This window comes from Morone saxatilis, unplaced genomic scaffold (assembly GCF_004916995.1).
Source record: "Morone saxatilis isolate NCDOM2014 unplaced genomic scaffold, NCSU_SB_2.0 Contig10, whole genome shotgun sequence".
Classification (NCBI taxonomy): domain Eukaryota; kingdom Metazoa; phylum Chordata; class Actinopteri; family Moronidae; genus Morone; species Morone saxatilis.
In genome coordinates this window covers 6,080,302-6,102,329 of record NW_023339652.1, presented here as the reverse complement: position 1 = coordinate 6,102,329, position 22,028 = coordinate 6,080,302, and the positions used below count along the sequence as shown (strand labels likewise).

The following is a 22,028-nucleotide window of genomic DNA, read 5'->3' as shown; positions in this document are numbered from 1 at the left end:
CGTTTTAACACATATTTACAATATGATTAATCTCTGTATAAAAAATATATATTCTTTTGTGTAATAGGAAAGCAAATGTACAAATAAATCCCTCTTATGTCAGTAAAAAGAAAACCTCACTGTTGTCCCAAAGGTTGTTTTTAGACCTGCTCTTGTTTGATCTTGTGTTATTAAAATAATGTCATTCTCAGAAAAAGAAATAACCGGATGTTGTTGTTATTTCACAGACAGGAAAGGACTTCAAAATAAAATGTCTCTTTGTAATAATAAGCTTCCCCTGACAAAGCTTTATTTCACTTTGTTTGTATGTGTTTGTATACTGTAACATATATATATATATCTGTAAGTCACATCTGAATTATAACCCCCCTTTTTTTGCAATAAAGATGACTTTGAAATAAAAAAAAATAAAAAAAACTTCAAAATAAAATCTCAAACCACAACTCCCATTGGCTGTTCTCACGTCGTCTCTGACGTAATGACGCAACACGCAGTCCAGAGTCACATGAGCCCGTTTTCAGAGCCAATATTTTTTTTGTTTTATTATTTATTTATGTGGCGCTTGTTGTCTTCTCGCAGTGACAATTCTCGCTTTATAATCTTAAAGACGGTTTTAAAATAAATAAATAATCCGACATGGACGAGGACGGGCTGCCCATTGTGGGTTCCGGTGTTGATCTCACCAAGGTTGGTATCTTAACATTAACCACAGCTAAGCGACGCTAAGCTACCACCTTTTTTTTTTTTTGAGGAAATGAAGAGAAAACAGGCCAAAAACAGTCCTGCAACACATCTGTAACTGTGTTTATAAAGTCAGAGAGTGATAGTAACGTTAGTTTATCATAAGGCTATTCGTCAAAGCAGCCGACAATGTCATTGTAGTTAGCAAATATCATTTAAATACAGTGTTGGGTTGGGTTTCTGTGTTTTTTTAAATAACACTGTTAAACGTGATGAAGCTGTGCACTTTATTAGCACAGTATTTGGTCAACTCTTGTGACTTTTTATTCACCTTAGTAGTAAAAGAGGTGTTTGAGTTAAGTCCAAATTTGGACACAATAGCAGTAAATTCATACATTTGATAGAATAAACTAGTGTTAAGTAGTATGTGAGTAGATATATACTGAACTTAACAACAGATTAAATGCACTTCTATTGTCACTGGGTCTTCATGTGGGGAATCATGTGTTACTTAAATTAAAACACTGCCACTGAAACTGAAAATGTACATTTCATAAATACACAGGTGCCACTAAGGTAATGAAAGTAAAATTAAATAAGCACTCTAAGCCAAACAAATATAACAAAATAAGGATTTATTTCTGTTTAGATTACATAGATACATTATAAATATCCTATAGTGAAATTACTACCTTTAACATCTCTTTAATGGGCATTTATAGCTGTTTCTGGGAGCAATAATTGTAGCTGATGACTTAAGATAATTTACAAACGTATTTAGCCATTGTAAAATATTGTATAAGTAAATATTTATCCTCGCTACACTTAAATGACTCTTGATATTAGACTTGTAGTAAGTTGGTTTAACTTTCTTAAAAGTGAGTCAATGAATGCAGTGGGTTGTAGTATCTGGAGGGTGGAGAAACTTGTGTAGTAGGATGATGTGAATTACTTCATTTCCTCAGTACATTACACTCTGGGGTTCCTTCCTAAAGTAACTGTCTGTGTTTTCTCCAGGTCCCTGCTATTCAACAGAGAAGAGTTGTTGCCTATCTCAATCAGTTTGTCGTGCACACAGTCCGGTTCCTGAACCGTTTTTCCACAGTTTGTGAAGAGGTTCGTACATCTTCTTGTCCTTTTTACTTTTATTTTTGAACTTGTTCCTGCTCTCCTGATTAGTTCACACACAAATGACCTCTGCGACACGTACATCACATCCTGAACTGTCAAATTTCTTTCCCACAGAAACTTGCAAACATATCTCTCCGCATACAACAGATTGAAACAACCCTGTGTATTTTGGAAGCTAAGGTGAGTTTCCGAGCCTTTCCAGTCATTTTTTTGTGCAGTTTATGACACTTTGACACTCCCATGCGCTGATCATATGTCAAACACTGTAATGCTCCGAGCAGCTGTCTTCAATTCCTGGGCTGGAGGATGTCACAATAGATGGAATCAGTCAGCGGCAACCTGCTCAAGCCAATGGACCCACTACTGCTAATCAGAGCCAAACAGATGGTCCACCAGCAGAGCCCTTGCCTCCCCCAGAGGTAAATAAACTCACATGCACACAAACAAGCATAGTGCCATGCATATAAATGTAATGTATGTGCACTTGCCAGTTGCTAATGCAGTGCTTATAACTTAAAGTAATAGGTTTTGTGATAGCTTATGTGCTTTCTTGCTTAGAGTTAGCAGAAGATCTATATGATTCTCGTATTCTCTGTGAGTTCAGCTTAGTTTAACATAAAGACCGAAAACAAGGGTCTGTCCAAAAGTGACAACATGCACCTACCGGCCCCTCGAAAGCTTACAAATGAACACGTTCTGTCTGGTTTGTTTAATTACTACTTAAATTGTCAACCTCATGATGATGATGAGTCTCAAGGAAGTCAACATGACCAGAGAGAAGTAGTTCTAATACATCAACTCCCTGTAAAACCACAACTTTACACTTCTGTTTATGTAGAGATAAAACAAGAGATGCTGTGTGTGACTTTCTGAACAATTCCTTCAATGAAATACACAACAGAGCAAACAGATCACAAACGTCTCACAAACAAGCAAGTCTAAGACCTACAAGAGTATCGACCACTCAGAAATGCAAACTAGGACACCACATTTGATATTCTGTGCTCTCTAATACAGTTGTTACTCCACACTGTCTTATTAATTTGCGTATTTCATGTTGCAGCCCGCTCAGACTGGACCAGACCCTGCGACGACACAAAAAGCAGAAGCAGTTGCAGAGAATGTCATGACAGTGGCCAAAGACCCACGTTATGCCCGCTACCTGAAAATGGTTCAAGTGGTAAGTCATCACGAAGAACCGCTTATGGACTCTCGGGATTAAAAGAAAAAAAGGTTCTTCTCTCCTCTGGTTCTTTATTTTAAAGCATGTTTTATCTATCACAGGGAGTTCCAGTTATGGCTATAAGGAATAAAATGGTGTTGGAGGGTTTGGATCCTAACTTGCTCGAGTAAGTGTTTTACCAGTCGTATATAAATCTCTCTGCATTCATGTGGATTTGTTGTGCAACCAATAACATTTCCTACACCGCTGACGACAGCACGCCGGATGCCCCCGTGCCCGACGGAGGAACGAGGAGCGCAGAGGATCAAGATGTCGCCGCCACCAGCTCCGACAGCGAATCATCTTTCAGTGACTGACCTCTGTCCTCTGTCCACACCACCACGAAGCTTCCTGTAAAGCTCAACCATCGCTGTTCTGAGCTTCTGTAGGCCTGTACTCAGAAAGAGACATAGGTTTTACTGTGCCCGTAAAGGGGTACCAGCCAGAAGGTGTAAATGTAAGTGCCTGGAGCAGGAGAATCCAACCAGAGTGATTGTAATTTCAGTGTAAAAGAGCTGAAATAGTTTTGCTTATGGTCAGTGACCTGCTCAGTTTTGATACATTTTTGATGATTTTCCATGTTGATTATGTTAGCAGTAGTCCTCAGAATATGGCAGTAGCATGTAATTTTTGTACAAATGTAATTATATACTGTATAAGTTACTGCTTTTTCTTTGGTTGTCACACTACTAATCACAGTCTAATGCCTTTTTAAAGAGATACATTCATCAGTTAAAAGTTATGCCTCTTTGTTACAGGGTCTAGATAAAATAGAAAACAAGTATGTCGGATGCTTTGAATGTTTAACACATACGTTGTAATTCCAGGCAAGAACAATATCACAGTAATCTTTCAGTATCAATATACAGTTATATCGAAATACCAGTTTAATAGGAAGGAGAATCACATGTCTTTCAGCATGTGATTCTCCTTCCCAAAAATCAGCTGGAGTACCACAGACTGCTTAAAACCAGCTGTTTCTTCTTTATTTTTCTTTACAAAAACTTTGATTTTAATATGTTGACATATGAATAATATCCATGTTATAAATTAGTGTCTTATCACAGAGGATCATCATGCATTTTCCATTGTTTTACCTTGTTAACCACTACACAGTGAGTGGATATTTTCTCTTCTCTGTGATCGCCAATATTAGCAGGTGGCCATGTTGGAGGAACAAAAACTACAGTGTGTTCAGTGTCAGGCCTCTGTTGCATTGTATTGTTATTTTTAGAACATTAGTCCGTTTGTAAAGTATTCAGACCCATTTGCTTTTTGCGCACTTCATTGTATAATAAAAATAAGACGGCGTAAATTTAAACACAATCATTTCAAAGCCAAAATAGAGATTTTTGCTAATTTAAAAATGAAAAAATATGAAATCTGAATACTTTCCGAAGCTGCTTTATGTGTCTTCATTTACAATACAGGAAAAAACTCTTTATATCTCATTATGTCACATGAAACACAATAATGTATTGACTGGCGCTGCTTTGAATCCATGCATTTTTCCACCGACATGTCTCTTAATCTTTGCTTGGATTTGCAGAGTTTTGTTCAATGTCTGAAGTAAGAGTGGAACGGAGAGTAAACACACTTGCACTAAGAAGTACATTTTGCAGCTTTGTTTGTGTTGCGTATGTTGCTTGTAGTTAAGACTCTTTATCATTACAGTCAACAGGACTAAAATAGCAAGCAAAGAACTGTTGAGAACTAAATAAATTGTTGTATTCATGAGATTTCTATGAATGGATATTTCACTATAATGACTGTGAACAAGTTGGTGTGGAGACGTCTGGAAAGCACTTTGTTTACAAAAGCAAGAGGTTTTTGATCTGTAATAAACACTCAAACAGTTTGCTTTAAAAAAAAAGTGTGTCTTTATTTGGCAACTCAGCAGTGCATTATAATCTGTACAGTACATTATGTCATAAGCAATACAAAGTTAAAAACAAATCTTTCCCTTGTAAATACAGTATCTGTAGTGAACAGGTTAATAATCTGTGTCCACGTGACCTCCACTCTGTCCACTTACACGTTACAGCACAGGGTTTTCTCTTTGGAGTATTGTATGTTAGTACCATCTACTAATCACCAATTACAAGATCTATAAAAGGAGTGCATCAAAAGTACTTGACTTACGTATCAGCTGATAGTTAAATGTAATAGTGATCTTCAATTTGGGAACTTTCCTCAGCATGTGACAAGAAAATGAAGGTAATTAAAAACATTAAGCAGCCTACATTATAGTATGCATCTACTTTCCCATGTGTCATAACACTTTAATTTATTAATTGCATAAGAGTAAATAACTTCTCTCAGGGCTTCACAGCTTCTTACCTTTGTGCCCTTGGTTTTTCTACTGTACCCTGTGATGTTACTTAAAATAAAAACAAAATAACGACTACAGTATAAAGCTCCTAAATCTGGGTCGTGATAATCCCAAAAAATTAGAAGAAAAGTGGTTCGAAGTTGGAGAGATAAGAAACAATCCTACAAATTAAACAATTTGAGGGGGAAACAGCACGATCAAATAATTTTGTTCTGAGGGGTCAAAGGCCAAAAAGTTGGGAACTACCAGCTAAGGCACAGAATAAAGGCTTCATTTATCTGCCAGAAAGCATACTGGAAATATTGACTTCCAGTAAAGTCAGCTTTAATTCCTGTTTATATTATTACAGCAATTCAATTTGTCTGTTGTACTGAGCAAACTAATTAACTAATTCCCATTGCAGTATCAGCTGAGACCATTTAGCACGTGAACAGTAAGTACCAGAACCAAAACACTGATTTGTAGCATTCATTGAAAGATTTCAACCTAATTTAACAGTTTAGCCGTCAAAATAAAACTCAATTAGAGAAATAAAAAAAATATATATATTCAACATCGATTAAGGAAGTGGCAGCATTTGAATAATAATCCATATTTTCAGCATAAAAAGAGCACCTACAGTACATACCAGTGAGATAACCCAGTTTGGTCTCACCGTTTTCTCACCAAACATCAGTATGGACTAAACTTCCTCATACCCACAGACAAAGTTATCGTTGGTTTGAGTGGTATTCTCATTTAACCACATGTGTAGCGATCATGTGTTCACTGTGCGATGAACTTCTCTTATTAGCAGTCACAGGTCTGACGGGACATGTCACGCTGATGTGGCAAAAAAAATTCAAGATCAAAGTGCAAAGTGGCTGAACACTAGTAGCAGTAAGTACACTTATAAAAATAGTTTGAGGTTGTATAAAACACCGGACGGTCAGCCTGTTGTTATAAATAATGTAAAAAGTAATTCAGTCAGGTGATAAAAAAACACAAAATCCTATAAAAGCCTTACATCGTGAAATGCAGCATGTTTTTAAACTTAAAAAAATACTGAAATATCTACAAAACTTTGCTGGCAGTTGGGAGACCGATCAAGAGAAGGCTACTCCTCGTACTCTGTTTCCACTCGTAAGGTGAACAGCTGTAGGGAATAATAAAGGGAGAGGAATAAGAATACATTTAAAAAAGAAATAAATAAGAGTTTGTGTCTGATGAGTTTGATACTCACTTTGAAATCGTCGATGTACGTGAGGAAGAAGCAGATGAAGCTGAAGGCAACGATCCACTCACATACAGCGCTGGCTAAGTGGTAGGGATAGTCCTGAGGGAGGGATAAATCAGACATTCAACATGTGTACAACTACAATAACATTATCAATATCCTGACTGATCCTGATTCTCTAGAGGAATCCAGTAATTGTTTGGTCAATAGACCTTTTTCACGGCAGGCTTTTTGACATGAAATAGTACGGTAAACACGGATGACAGTGAGCCCTTCCAGTGAGACAACAAGCACAGAAGTAGCACCCTGATTCTGTTTACCCCTACTATTTCATGTCAAAATGGCTGCTGTGAAAGTGATCTAAACCCCCAAATATTCAGATACAGTGGTTAACAAACTTCTTTGCCATACAACGCCCCTATCAGGCTCAAGGAACCCAACTCTTGGCTTATTATTTCAATCCAAGCTAAGCTCTCCTACACACGAGTGGATATATTTCTCTGATCAAATTAGTTGCTGCACAATCAAGTATCCATGGTTGGGAATCACTGGCATAAGATAAAGAAAATAAATCCAAGGAATGAGCATTTTGCTTAAAAAATCAAGTAATTATCCAAATATTTGCTGATTATTTATCTGTTTATTGACTAATTGACATAATGTTTCAACTTTAAACTGATGTATTCAGACATGGTGACAAACTACAGCCTACCTCGTCATCTTTGTCTCTGTGCAGCTTGCTTTGTTTCACATAGAACGCACAGATGACAGCTGAATTATTCATTAAAGGAAATGGCATTTAACAATGGTCGGCACCTAAAAATGTGTGAAGAATGATTCTCATGTGCATTTACAGGTTGACACTATCATGATTGTATGAACAGCAGCAGCATGTTAACATGGTAAAAAGAAACATCAGGAAAAACCATAGACTTTTCTGGTTATAGACTTTTGGTTGGTATTTTAACAGTCGACTTCTGTGAAAGGATACTGGGGAAAAACGCCAACGTAGCAAGGATGGCGATACCCAAACGTGCTCGACACACACCCATGGACGACCCAAATGGATAGGCACGATATGATATAATGGACTGGAGGATTGTGTAAAGAATGCCAGAGACAAAGAACAGCAGAGCTCCTATATCATGAGCTATTTCCACTGTTGTTTCCTGCAATCCAAAAAAAAAAAAAGGTAGAAAAATATGATCTTAAACATTAAATTAAATCATTTAACTTTGATTAAAAAGTGCAACCACATGTGGAGACACACCTGGAAGGTTGCAACAATACACATGCCCACACAGGAGATCATCCCAACTACAAGAGCACTTTTATTGAGAAATGGCTTCACCACTCTCGTTTGCTCACTCAGCTTCTGTACAAACTTGTACCTGGCGTATATGGTGGCTATTCCTGTGAAGGAGATAAAACACACATTTGTGCATTTACCACAAACTCAAATCATACAAATTCTGTTTCAGTTTTCTTAAAAAGGGAAATGTGACTGACATGTTTGGAAAGTTGGTTCCTCCCTTGGGAAAGCCCAAAGTTGCCTAATAAGAGTCATTACAGAGGTACCAGACACTGCAGATGTTCATACCTGCACACGCAGAAATGAATGTCATCAGGCCAAAGATGCAGCTCTCTGGGGGGTTTGCACCTGTGTCACTAAAAAGCGAGAGGAGAGAGATCTGCATTTTAGCCCTCGAATTTTCAGACAAGTGATGGTAGATAGTAACTTCCCGTTTGTTGGGGCTATATGTACAGTTTGCAGCTAGTGAATGTAAAACTTTTACTTGTCCCCTTAAATAATAAGTCTAATTTTAGAGGGAGAAGTGAAAAGAAGAGGTCTAAAGCTGCACAAGTCTCCTGAAACAACAGACGTACGTGCAGCTGGAGTTTGGGCACCTGCCAGCTGAGGAAAACGAAACTAAAGCTTGGCAGAGCTCTCACAGAAATCACAGAAAATAAAATATATACATGCGTTTTTTTGGTTAAAGATAGAAGAATTACGCTACATTGTCACATCCAAAACAACAAAACCTACCTTATGTATGGGAAGATTATGTCGACATCATGTCTGAAAAGCGCAATAAGGTAGGAAACGATGAAAGTGCTGGAGGACCAGATGACCAAAAACGCTGGCAGGAAGCAGAGTCCTTGCATGAACCAAAACATCTTGGAGAGGTTTTACGCGTAACGTCCAGAAAACGCAGCCAACACGTATGAGTACAGTAAAACAGTGCCATACAATGTTGAAATCCACGTTTTAAACAAAAAAAGGCTGGTCCAGGAAAGGGAGGCTGAGTCTGGTCTGTTACTGGCAAGTCACAAGGTGCTGAGAAGTAATTGTCTTTGCCAATGTGACGATATACAGTATACAGTAACCTCTTCCCCAAATCGACTCCCTGTGGGCCGGCCTATACGCAAATGTGAACACGCGCTGTGATCATCTCCCTTCCTTCCTGCCTTTCTTTTAACAAAAAAAAAAAAAATGAAAAAAAAAAAGGCTTTTTCTGTTGAATCCGTCAGGAGTCTGCCAGTAATGATGAGTCAAAGGCTGGGTGGGGGGCGGGAGTGTTCACATCTTTCACTTAGAAATGTAAACAAACACTTTTGTTGTGATAAAATTCAGATAACCTGTGAAAAGTTGATGATTTCAGTGTTATTGTGTTATATTATTAAGCAGCATTATGTAGCTGGTTGATGTAAAGCTGATTGTATCTACTTCAGACTGTATAATATCGGGTAGTTGATGTGTTGTTTTTGTAAAAGCTTAATCTGTAAAGTAGCTAGAGTAGAGGTATAAAGTGGCTTAATTCTTTTATTTTACTCATATCTATATTTATATTTTATTCTAACAGAGGGGATCAAATATACACACATATAAACACAACTATACATATATATTTTACATATCCATATGCATACTTACTGTAACACCCATATTATAATATAGTAGCTTAATCACTAGTTCTTTAAAAACACCATATAATACCAAAGAGGACATCTTAGCTGTAAATTATTCCACATAATGGGTTCAGAAATACCGAAGGCTGCCTTCAGATGGTGATAAGAATAGAAGCAGGCTACCTAAAAGTCACTTTAGTGAGTAATAATTACATTACAAGACTTTATTGTTTTGTTTTAGTTGTTTATTCACTTTTTTTAAATGTACCTACAAAATAACAAAATACATTTACTCAAGTACATTCACTACGGCACATTTCAGATGGATATATTATACTTTAAAGTCCCCTATTTATCTTATAGCTGTAGTTACTTTGCAGATTAAAACATTTATAATATATGATGCATTGTTATTGATATAAGTTAATGTACTCCACCTTGAGTACAACACAGTACAGCACTAATAATCCAAAAATGTACTACATTATAACACTTAACGTGGGAATTAGCCTTGTGTGACCCCTTACCACGTTTTTTAATTGTGTTTTTTTTCTAACCGACCCCTGAACGCACCACGGACGCTGCTCCCCTCCACCAGAGGGCGGTGACGCGCACGCAGCGTCAGCGTCATCACCAGCGTAGAAGAAGCGTCAAATGTATGGTTGTCATGTGTCACGCAGTCTGGCTCTCGGTCAGCTGACAGATCCGGGTCCGCTTGTGATGTTTACTTTGTTCGGTGCGTTATTTGTTTTCGTTCAGTCTCGCGTTATTTATTTTATTTTGAATGAATGCAGCGTTATGCGTCGCCAAGGAGAACCATGGTAGTCGTGAACTCGGTGCTCAAGCTGTTGCAGAGGCAGACGTACACATGTCTGTCCCACCGATACGGGCTCTACCTCTGCTTTGGGGGGCTCGTCCTCATGATAGTCTCCGCATTTCAGTTCGGAGAGGTAAAGCTTCTCCTGTTTTCTCTCTTCCCCTCCACTTTGTGGTGTTTGCTGATGAATTGGCCGGCTGACGTCGGTCGCACGACAGCTGCTGTGTTGAGTCTCCACCAGATTACACTCAAGAATTCGGCTTTTTTAAAAACGATCTTGCTTGCTAGTAAACCTGCGTGTCTTTAGTCTTTAATTGAGACGTTTTATGGATCAGTATGGTGTTTATACTAATTCGGCATCATAATAAATCATTTAACTGTACGTATTTAAAAGACAGTGTACAATCTCTTTACTGATTTACACCCATGGCTTGCAAACTGACAGCTGTAAGTTAAGCATTTTTATTGAGGCAGATTTGTGGATGGCATTCAAAGCTTTTAAATAAATTTGGATTTAATATTAGTTAAATTAAAGAGTGGTTCCTAAAGAGCTGCAACATACCCAGAGAGTCATACTGTACGGGCACTGGGTGAAACAAGTAAACAGCTCTGGTTTGGTGTGGCCTTGGTTGTGTGAAATCTGGGGGGTAGCAACATGTGCAACTGTTTGTCCCAGAGGGTTGTATCATCAAGTGCCCCCTCCTGTCCATACAGGTGGTGGTGGAGTGGAGTCGGGACCAGTATCATGTGCTGTTTGACTCCTACAGAGACAATGTGGGTGGGAAATCGTTCCAAAGCAGGTGAGCGAAAGACAGCATTTATGCCCCCCGAGAAGAGTACGTTGAACCCATCCCACCTAAAGAAAAATCATGCATGTGTGTATCTTCCTCATTTAGAAAAATGGGGTTTATTTTTATCTCCACACTTAGAGGAAGTGCAAAATCTTATTCAGTGGTGTTAAGATTTAAACACTCTTATTTATATCATAATTCACAAATGTTACCCGTAGCCCACTTTCTGTAGAATACCTTCCTTCTGCACTCTTCCCTTGAAAGAAATATGAAAGAACTGGACAAGGTGTAACCATGCATGAATAAAAAAGACTCAGTGGAGGAAAGTGTGTGCACTGGGGGAGGGAAACAGGGTCACGTCTTTGCAGTTTTAGAGATGACTGTGTGGAGGGATATGAGTGTTTCTATTCTTTTTTTTACAGGCTCTGTCTGCCCATGCCTATTGATGTGGTGTACACATGGGTGAACGGAACAGACATGGCTCTGTTGAAGGAACTGAAGACGGTCAAAGAGCAACTGGAGGAGGAACATAAAGCTCTGAGGTAACTGTGGCTCCACTGTCTGTGCAAGTAGAGGGGTGCAGTCTAGCTTGACTTTTAGGTACAATTGATGCCGACTGCAGCCCATTACTGCAAGTAAACATGAACCTTTATCTGCAGAAAGCACTATATGGCCATAGAGTGCAAACACACTGATGAAGCTTCTGTTTGTTCACCTGAATGCAGTCAGAATTGGCATACAAGCTTGAGCTGTAACATTATCATTTTCACTCTGATTGGCTTGTGGAGACATTGCCCCAGAGGAAAGAGGGAATCTTCGATCAAAGGTTAGAATAACTCAGTCAACAACTAAGTTTCATTAGTCTCTGAACTTTTCTTCTTTCAGCTGATGCCATGAGAGTTAAGTTAAACTGGTGAAGTTATTCTTTTTACTGCCTTCTGCTGAGCTCTGCCCGGCTGCACAGTGTTGTTACTTGAGTTAGCATATGATGAAACTAATGTGAAATCACTGTTTTATGGCGCACAGGGAACGCCTCGGGAAAAATGCCAGTGAGACAACTGAAGTGCCAAAAGACAGGTGAGTCTGAATACATGCGTTGGGTGTGTATTGTATTTGTGTCATAAATTGTTGAGAAAGAATTGAACAGTCTCACAGCCCAAGGGAAGAATCGGATGGCAGCAGGGTGAACAGGCTGTGGCTGCAGTGGTTGCTGTCTTTCAGTATCCTCACCTCACCAGTATCATAATCGATAATTGTCTGGGCGGTTTTAATCACCTGCTGCAGAGTCCCATGCAAGTTTGTGATGTTTCCAGTCAGGATACTTTCTATCACTCCTCTTTAAACAAGAACTTGACACGATAATTTTGCTCCCAGGAACTTAAAATTAAGTCTGTCTTTGCCTCTTTTTCCCTAAAATCAACAATCAGCTCCTTTGTTTTGCTGACAAAGAGCAGGAGTTTGTTTTCTGTGCACCACTCTGCACGATTGTTGATTTCCTCCTGATATGAATCATTGTTTGACACAGAGTTATCTCTACGTTGGGTGTTGCATACATTGTGTACGTTGTGAACAGGAGGAGGCTGAGCACACAGTTCCTGAGGGGCTCCGTTGTTGAGCACTAGAGTTGAGGAGGTACATGTAATTTTATAGCACAATTTTCATTATAAATAGACTCCTATTAGTGAAGGTAGGCTACATAACAGATACACCTCTCTGAATAATGCAACACAGTTCAACAGCACCACACACTACATCCTCCAAAATGATCATACAGTTGAATCAACAAAAGATAAACATTATAACCTTCATATTCATGAAAGTAGGATTTATTGTGTTATGTTGGACTGCTTTAGTTTCAGATAAGTGTACCTAATAATCTGGCAACTGAGTGGGTATATCGTGTAGTTAATTGTTCCAGAGAATAAACTGAAAACCTGTTTTTAGATCAAATTACTAGATTGACTGTCTGATTTTAGGTAATTTAGTAAACTAAATCTCTGACAAAAATGATTTTGATATTTCCATAACAATTTCATAAAGGTGTAATAGAGCAAGAAAAGGTGTTCTACAGATCAAAATCTTCTCGTTGTATACACACACTCCCTGGCCACTTTGTTAGGTACACTTATACAATCTAATGAAATCTGCCACATAGTCCATCTTTACAAAGCTTAAAATGGTTTAAACTTTCTGAGAGGTGTCAGTTATATGTGTGTGTGTATATTTGCCCAATCCCATATTTAAGTATAGCCTCTAACTTGTGTTTTTAGGGGTAATTCACTCCTTTAAAACAATGAGAAATGACTGTTAAAGTCACAGTGAAACAGCATTGTGAGGACACTGAATTTGATGTTGAAACAGGAAGTTGAGGTGGGTTAAATGACAAAGAGATATAACTCATGTGTAAACTGGTAGGACAAAATTGTTTTTGTCAAAGCAAGTGTACCTGTTGGCTCGAGGGAGGTGAAAATGTCCTTTTTATGTTTTGCTCTGAGTGAAATGATCAACTATTGTGGCGACATGGTGAACCACAGTGAAGATTCGACTTGAGGGGGGCGTTAGGTGTTTCCTGTTAACAATGTTAGGTTGACAAAGAGACAAAGGGGCCCCTTTCTTGCCATGTCCCTCCTCCTCCTCGTCGGCCACTCATCTGTTAATCGCAGACACGAAAAAAGGACTTGATGCAACGTTTCCACAAAGGAAGCTATTTGCTGAATGTGTGAACTCACTGACTAATTTCATGGATATGTTTAAGTATAGCGCCAAAACCACAAAAGTTAGAGGAAGTGGCAATCGGAGTTAGATTAAATTAAAGATTATATATCTTTCTTTTTGTTTTTAGTGTTAAGCCAGAATGCCTGCTGTCCCACTGCATCATAGCGCCCATGCTGGCCCTGGATCCCGCTCTGCCAGCCAACATTACACTCAAAGAGCTGCCGACGCTCTCTCCCTCCTTCTCCGCCGCCAAAGAGCTGCTGCTGCTGAACAAACCCTTCCACCCGTCCACCACCGCCTCCGTGGTGGTCTTCCATTCGCAGACTGACGGTAAAAAAACGAGGTTCAAATTTGGCAGGAAATATTCTCCCTAAACGATTCCAAGCAGCATGAGAGAGATTCTCCCAGGTAGAGCAATAAAAACCACAGAGCGGTGTAATAACTGAACCCAGCAGGAATCATTTTTTACTGAGGAGGGGAAATATTATTTACAATGCAAATTATGTTATTTGAAGTGGATGCTGAAATCCCTATTACTAGTTACTGCAGCAGCATGAATGATCAGTACATAATGTACAAAGTACATAATCACCGGTGTACTCATTATACAAATAGTACATTTGTAGAGAATTCTAAGTACATTTAACCATCTCTCCTCTTTCCATTTCCTTTAATAAAATAAAAAATATTATATTTATCTTGTATTTAATAGCTGTACCTTACACCCACCTTATTTTTCATGAGCTACTTGATACAAATCTATAAAGTTCATTCGCCTAAATTATTAATATGAGAATGAAACTTTAACTGGGAGAATGTGACTCCTGAAATTGATGTTACAGAAGGTTTTTAGGCCTGTTTTGTAAAACTGAAATAGTTTTAGAGTGTCTGACGTTGTTGCAACTCTCAAAGGATTGAGATCCAAGAGAACCACCATCTGTGAATTTTTTTACTGTTTTAACCATTAACACCTATAAATATTCTGATGCTTGGCCATTTAGGCATTTAAACATCAGTTTATCTGTTATCCGAGGATCTAAAATGTCCTATACTCATAGTCATACATAACATTTTACCAGATAAATGAAATATAAGCAGAATCTATGCCCAGTTAACCTGTTCAGTCACCAAATGAAGCAACATTTCTGCTATGCCAGCATTTAAAGCTTCAACCATGACACACATAATTAGCCTTTAAAATTAGAGTATGTGCACCATCAGTAGTTGTCATGGAACCAGCGGTGTGGTGCTTTATTCACCGACAGGATGTCGTGCAGGCACAGCCTCGGCAGCATTTAACAGCTCAACTGCAGTGCAACCTTGTGGTTTTTTGAGATGCATTACGTTCGTTTATGTTCAGTTTAAAGACACGTAACCCCGTCGTATATCACAGTATTTTTAGACGTGCTGTGTGAGACCCACACCTGGAGGGTGACTAATAAGAGCTCTGTGAGCTGTCAGATCATACAGACCAACTCATTATTGATTGATTATTATTCGTGACTGTAAGCCATCTGATGGTTTGCATAATTGTAGTAGTATGGATGAACAGATAATAGATAACAACAAGTGGCATGTTGAGCTTCAGTTCCAAACAAAACCGCAAACAAAACACACAAATAAGGGATATTGTTACCAATTAGAAATAAAAAGTAACATTTATATGGCAAATATTTTTAAATTAAATGTGTATATAGTGGAGTACACAACAGTAAAAGACGAGAGAACTCACTCAGATTAACTAAAACTACAGAATATGGCTGGTTTATCAGTCTGGTAAACGTTTATTTATCAGCTTTTGTGATATAAAAATGTCCCACGTCTTCTCAAAGCTGGCAGATGACTTATTAATGTCGTCCACCTTCACAAAATCTAATATGTCTCTAATCTAAGAATGATGGGTAGATGGAGCAGGGGATTTCCACCTGCACAGCTGAGGGCGGTTATCTAAACATCCATTCTTAGTCCTTGTGTTTTTATATCTTATTTAAGCCGACAAGTTGACCGTTAGTGTATATTTATTTGCATGGTGTTGTTGAACCTGCAACTTTTCATTTGCTTCAAATTCTGTTGCTTACTGTTGATTCATTGGATTTTACAGCTGATAAAGCCTATACAGATGTGTCTAGAGAAGACCACAAGTTCTCTGTGTCCAGATGTTACCTGGTGAGTTTCTATTAACTGTTGAATGCATGTTGTCCTGTATGAAAATGAGCATGATTTAACATATTCACCTATAAATTACACAGCCCTCAATGACAGATCCAGGTAATTAAACATGAGTAGGTGTTTTTATGGAGCATTCAAATCTACCTCTTTGGTGTGTGTGTGTGTGTCACAGACGACCGATAAAGAGGCTCCGGGTCTGATCCGCATGCAGTCCCTGGCCTATCTGAGCGGCTTCCCGGCGTCCTTTAAGGAAACGGAGCAGCTGAGAGTCAAACTGCCCTCTGTCATAACCACTAAGATCAAACAGGTAAAACATTTTTATTATTAAAACATACTAAATCATTACTTATTACTGTGGATGTATCAGATCAAGTGTTTTTAGCACAGATCCCTATTGGAGTCCTTTTATTATTGAGTATCTGCTTATACCAAGTCTGATCCAATAGCTATATTTAACTAAATGTTGATTAAATATGTATTTGAAACATTTAAATAACAGCTGTAGCCTTATTAATTTGTCACAGGCTACTTAATCCAAACACAAATAGCAATCAATTAAAAATTAAAATCAAATTTTTCCTACTTTAAATAGTTCCTGGTGGTGTTGTGATGCCGGTCAGATTTCTTACAAATAAGATGAAATGGAGAGAAACTACGTAAACACAGTATATTTGACATTCTTGCAGAGATTCTCTGTATTTGTTTACATCTACAAGATTTATCCATATGTCTTTGGGACACTTTTATTTTGAAATCATTCTTTTGTTCTTATTCTACTGCATATTTGGAAGAACACATTGTTAGAGCTAACCTTTTTTCTTTTACTTTAATTTTGTAAGACTATCAATTAAAGATCTCTTCTCTTCTCTTAAATCCACTATATGCAGATGTATGAGGAGGCGGATATGTCAGTTTCAGAACAGCAGGGGGCAGAGTTGGACACTTGATAAATGTACAGTCGACACTCTTGACTTTTAGCTTTCTTTTTATAAATTGTATCTCTTGCTCGATGCAGAGACTCTGCACTATTTTCTTAATGTTTTTAGGAAGTGTTGTCAGTGTCGAGGATAAAGTCAACTTTATCATAACTGACTTCTCCAGCAGGTGTCACTCTTGCAGTGTCCTATCTCAGTGCTGGGGCACGTTGCTACATCATTATCACTGCAGACACATACTGTATATTTGTGCATGCACAAATTAAGATCTTTTTATACATCATAGCAGCTTAATCTAAGAAAGGGCTAAGCACAAATGTCAGATCCTCCTTGAAGAAGAGGACCCGCTTAATTTGGGCTTTTTCTATTTTAAACAGTTACGTTGTGATGTGGATAGCGGGCCTCTGTTTAGCTGGGCGGCATGTGTATCTAATAATTTTCTCTAATCAGAACTCTGCTTTATATTTTGAGAGGGAGGAATGCCACTAACGAGCGTGGATTACTCCGAAATAATCAAAGAAAACAAAGCAGTGCAGCCTGGAGCTAAGTGACCCCGTCCTGCACCAGCAGGCGGGCAGGACGGACATGAGTCAACGGTTTGTTCCCGTCTTCCGATAATAAACTCACGTGGCTGATTAGAATTAATGGGTGATGGATTAGATAACATCTTTGGTAACTGCCTTTTATTCTAAATGCAAGACAGAGGTGTTATATAACAGATTTACAGTGACTCTGCAGAAGCCTTAAAGTGAAGTCAGTGTTAAAAACTGCCCATTATTGAGTGAAGCAATTAGGCAATTAATTGATTAGTGGATCAATTTAAGTTATTTTTAAGCTGAAATTCCCAAAACAGAATGTGAATATTTGCTGGTTTTCTTTATCTTTTAGGATAGTAAACTGAACATCTTTACATTTTAGATCAAACAAGCAATTTATATATGTCAGCTTGGGTTTTGGGGGAATTATGATCAATTTTCAATCAATCTATTGAGAAATTAATCTGCATGTTATTTGATAATTAAATAAGTATTGCAGCCCTACTGTATTTAAAACATATTACGAAAATATTATCTTTAAAAAAAACAGTAATTGGAGGTACATCAGTGCGTCTTTGACTTTAGATCTTTCATATATATGTGTATATATATATAACATAATATGTGTTACTATTATATATATATATATATATATACACAATTATTCAATGTACAATAAATAAAAATGCCAGTTTATTCATATCTTTTCCTCACTCAATTCATTTGTATTTTAATACAATGCATTTTCGATGTTAGGGAATCCTCTGTGGGTTAGATTTATAAATTGAGCCTAACATTTTCAAGGTTTTTGGGGTTTCTTTCATTGCCAATGCAAAATTAATTCCATAGGAAAATGAGTCTTATAATAGTTAAAGTTAAAATGGGTACTAAGTTCCAGATGGCATCAAAAATCTCTAACAAACAAATTTCGAATATTGAACTTGCAGATACCCCTTATTATTATTACATAACATACTGTACATAATACTACTGTGTATGTATGTGTGTGTATATTTATTATATAATAGTAGTATATATATATATATATATATTATAGTCACACATTACAGCTGTCTGTGAGCACAACAGGTTGAAGTAGCAGCGTCTGGTGAATCTCAGCGGAGTCAAAAAATCGCTGTAATTTGTATGTGATGATGTGTAGTTAACAGTCTTTAACCTAACATCATCATCAAACCCAGTTGTCCCATCATTCCCTGCATTGTTGCCCAGGTTTGCCGTTGGTGTAGTCTGGCAGGTTCATGTGTATTAATAACCAGCGGCATTCGGGCTGTAATTTAGCTGGCGGTGCGGGGGTTAACAGTAGAACAACCGTTTGGAGGGGCGTGGCGCCAGCCAGCACGCAAAAGGTCACAAGGATTTTACTGACCTCCATGCACTCTTGGACACACCCTGTCTCTCATGCATGGGTGTTTTATTCCTGGCTTTACCTGTTTGGGAGTTCAGTTTTTTATCTTTTATAAGAGCTGGGAAGTGGTGTCACAGAGTTCCAGGAAAGTGTGTGTGTGTGTGTGTGTGTGTGTGTGTGTGTGTGTTTGGGGTTTAAGGCTGGGGGATTCTAGGTACACGGGCCACCACACAATGCACAGTTTAGGTTTCAAGGTGTGTTCCTGGTGTCGCCAGTCCGATTCTGTGAAAGAGGGATAATGTGCATAGTGTGGAGGGAGAGGTTCAGCCGTGAGGCGGCCGGTATTTATAGCTGGTGTTAGACCGAGTGCTATGGTGATGAAAGCTGCCCCCCAACCCCGATCATCTGCCCGTGCTGTTGCCTGTCGAGTCCTGCCCCCACTGTTTGTGTACAAGCCCGCTGATGTTTTTGTATTAACGTGTATTTTTGTGTTATGAGGAGCTTACGGTTGTCCACACGGTGTCTCATCTCCACTTTGAAGCAAGATACAAACGGTTTATCCCTCGTATATTATGTGCTGAGCTGAATAAGGGCTGGTGTGCAGTAAAGAATAATGTAAAAATAGGAATTAGAAAAATAAATATATGGAGGATAAAAATGAAAGGGTTGAAGTTTATAATAATATATGTAGTTTAAGTATTAAAATGCTGGGCTGTGCATCTTTTTAGGTGATGATGATGATTATTATTTAACCAATTAATCGTTTAGTCTCAGATATTTCCGAAAATAGTAAAGAATGCCAATCACAAGAGCCTAAAGTGAGTCTTCAAATTGCTTATTTAATTTGACTGACTAAACCCAAAGAATTTTACTAACATATAAGACAAAAAAAGTAGAATATCTTAACATTTCAGAAGCTGGAACCAGTGATTTTCCAAACTTTCTTAAAATGACTCCTACTTATGTTTGATCTCAGTCAGGTAGGCCAGAAAAAGGAGTTTACTTTGTGGTTTTGTGGTTGTGTTTTTCTGACTTCTTAAAGAAAATGTGAAATAACCTTTCTCCAAAAATCTTTAATTTACACCCTCAAAAACAAATGTCTTCAAAAGAAAATCCAGCAATATTTTTTTCTTCACAGGACCTTTTTAAAAGTACGAGCAGCCTTCAACCACACAAATTGATGTTCTCAAGCACCGTTTTTATTAGATGATTAAACCTGTGTCAAAGTAAGCTAGTTTGTGTAATATAGATCCTCAATATTGGCATAATAATGAGACTAAATTTGCCATTTCGAGTCATTTCATTTGAATAGCTGATCAAATCTCATGTGTTTTTCTGATTCAGACATGTGGGACCAGACTAAGTTTTTCAGCTACAGTGCTGGTAATGCCAACACCTGAGCCCCTTTCTGAGCCGGGACATGTCGTCACATTATATAAAGAACTGGACAGATTTGCTTCAGGTTCCTCTGTAGGTCACCTGCCAGTGTCTGATTGTAAGACTGCTCTCTCGACTCAGCGGGGGGGTGCAGGATAACACAGCTTCAGCTCATTTATAGTTGTCTGTTGCGCCACTACAACATCTCAATCCATCTGCTTAAAAAGATCACTCACCACTGGGTTAATTGGTTTACTCAGAGTGTCAAACTCAATTTTTTTCCTACACTAATTACATTTTCGGTTGCCTCTGCGGTGACACACAGCGATCACAGATTATGTGTCAAACACTATAATTATACTACTGTTTACTATAACACTTTATATTTATTTTTACACTTTATAAGACACACATCCGCTGTGGTGGAGAATAAATGTAGGTGCTGCCTGGAGGAGATGACAGTTAGCTGATGAGCCCTTCAGGGTTTTCTTTGTAACATTAAATGTCACTCACGGTATTTACTCCTTTCTCCTCCTCTCTTCTCTCCCTCATACTGAGCATACTACTTCATGTTTTTAATGCTGCTTGAGATTGTTTACCTGAAAAATAGCAACCGTATGTTTCCAAATGAAACGGGAAGTAACCGTATTAAACTCAATAGAAAGTAAATGAATCAACAGTCAACTTCTCTTTAAACTTCCTGTTCTGCTGGTCAGCTGCTCTGTCTGCCATTGACCATACCAGAGCAAGGAAGGTTGTAGCAACAAAACCTGAGAGAGTACTGAATTGAGCTACTGTGTCTTATGAGTTTAACTTTTCATTTGTGAGAGGAAGGATGTGTTAATTTTTCTTTACAGTCTCCTTTTAAATGGGAAAGAAATTGACAATTTCTGCTTATTTTTCCCCTCTGACAATGATGCGAAAAGATGGAAATTGGAAAAATCTGAACTTACTTTGTGTGCCAGACATAACAATATATTCTAAACATGTTGGGGTCTTCTTGCAGGCCGGATCGTGCCCCCAGGCCAGCAGTTTGAGACCCTTGATTTAGACTATAAAATGCCAGAAAATGCAAAGAAAAAAATGCCCATTTCAATTTTCAAGAGTGAGGGTGAAGGTAAAGCAGCAGTTCCTTACACCTAAGAAGCTAATACCAGAAAACATAACTCGATAAATGATTAATTGATTGTAAAACTGGTTACCGGTCAAGAGAAATGGTTGATCAAGCAGTTCTTTCAGTACTAGTAAAATAATTCAATTTTTAATTTTCATTGTGTCCTAGTAAATAATCAGGTTTATATCTCATATGTTTGTTTAGAATTGTTTACGGTTGGCAGGGCAGACACGTGCCTGTGTGAGCCCGCCACACACCTCTGCTTTGTGTGCGTGTGTCAGAGCATTATCAGGACTATAAAGAGAGCTATAATAAAGATGGCAATGTGATCCGGGGCTTGGTGTCTCCTGGCTGCTCCCGGCTGGGTTTATAAGACACAGCTAATCCTCCTCACCTAAAAACAGGAGCAGGGGAAAAACGAGCGAGTCGAGGCAGAACACGAGGTCAACTGAGATGTTTGGCGTCAGTGTTGGATGATTTAGCGAGACAGGGCGAATCTTGTCCTGGGAAATGGTTTGAAATGGGCAAAGCCAGGGAGTCTCCCTCACATGCATCACAACACAAACAGACACACACACACACACACACACACACACACACACAGTCCCTGAATGCCTCACATAACTATCCTGAGATCAGACAGAGAGCCACCTCCATGTGACCCCAATGGAGAAGCGATGACATCACAGAATTTTCCGGACCTCTTTAAAAAAAAA

At 38.3% G+C, this 22,028-nt stretch overlaps 3 protein-coding genes across 3 annotated transcripts in view; 2 read left to right on the top strand and 1 right to left on the bottom strand.

The window, feature by feature from the left end:
• Positions 1 to 479: 479 nt before the first annotated feature.
• On the top strand, positions 480 to 4,898 carry washc3 (WASH complex subunit 3). The gene is made up of 7 exons (XM_035676607.1): positions 480 to 687; positions 1,699 to 1,797; positions 1,927 to 1,992; positions 2,094 to 2,231; positions 2,876 to 2,992; positions 3,097 to 3,161; positions 3,252 to 4,898. Exons 1-7 carry the CDS (start codon positions 637 to 639, stop codon positions 3,349 to 3,351), a joined length of 636 nt encoding a protein of 211 aa, XP_035532500.1. The 5' UTR covers positions 480 to 636; the 3' UTR covers positions 3,352 to 4,898.
• dram1 (DNA-damage regulated autophagy modulator 1) lies at positions 4,899 to 9,052 on the bottom strand. Its single transcript, XM_035676596.1, has 7 exons — positions 8,630 to 9,052; positions 8,183 to 8,250; positions 7,853 to 7,995; positions 7,574 to 7,751; positions 7,295 to 7,353; positions 6,589 to 6,681; positions 4,899 to 6,501 (listed from the first exon to the last, which is right to left on the bottom strand). The coding sequence occupies exons 1-7, from the start codon at positions 8,758 to 8,760 to the stop codon at positions 6,463 to 6,465; spliced, it is 711 nt and encodes a 236-aa protein (XP_035532489.1). The 5' UTR covers positions 8,761 to 9,052; the 3' UTR covers positions 4,899 to 6,462.
• Positions 9,053 to 10,145: 1,093 nt separating this feature from the next.
• Positions 10,146 to 22,028, top strand: part of gnptab (N-acetylglucosamine-1-phosphate transferase subunits alpha and beta) — a 20,133-nt gene continuing 8,250 nt past the window's right edge. Inside the window, exons 1-7 of the mRNA XM_035677117.1 lie at positions 10,146 to 10,442; positions 11,024 to 11,109; positions 11,523 to 11,642; positions 12,127 to 12,177; positions 13,943 to 14,145; positions 15,917 to 15,981; positions 16,157 to 16,291. Coding sequence (XP_035533010.1) covers positions 10,281 to 10,442; positions 11,024 to 11,109; positions 11,523 to 11,642; positions 12,127 to 12,177; positions 13,943 to 14,145; positions 15,917 to 15,981; positions 16,157 to 16,291 — 822 coding nt within the window. The 5' untranslated portion in view covers positions 10,146 to 10,280. The remainder of the gene's footprint in view (positions 10,443 to 11,023; positions 11,110 to 11,522; positions 11,643 to 12,126; positions 12,178 to 13,942; positions 14,146 to 15,916; positions 15,982 to 16,156; positions 16,292 to 22,028) is intronic.

Coding starts and splice junctions, on each gene's coding strand:
- dram1 (XM_035676596.1), bottom strand. CDS start 8,760: ATGTTTTGGTTCATGCAAGGACTCTGCTTCCTGCCAGCGTTTTTGGTC. Junction 7,996..8,182: donor ATTCATTTCTGCGTGTGCAG/GTATGAACATCT, acceptor TCTCCTTCACAG/GAATAGCCACCATATACGCC. Junction 7,354..7,573: donor TACGTTGGCGTTTTTCCCCA/GTATCCTTTCAC, acceptor TGAATAATTCAG/CTGTCATCTGTGCGTTCTAT.
- washc3 (XM_035676607.1), top strand. CDS start 637: ATGGACGAGGACGGGCTGCCCATTGTGGGTTCCGGTGTTGATCTCACC. Junction 1,993..2,093: donor TGTGTATTTTGGAAGCTAAG/GTGAGTTTCCGA, acceptor TGCTCCGAGCAG/CTGTCTTCAATTCCTGGGCT. Junction 2,993..3,096: donor ACCTGAAAATGGTTCAAGTG/GTAAGTCATCAC, acceptor TATCTATCACAG/GGAGTTCCAGTTATGGCTAT.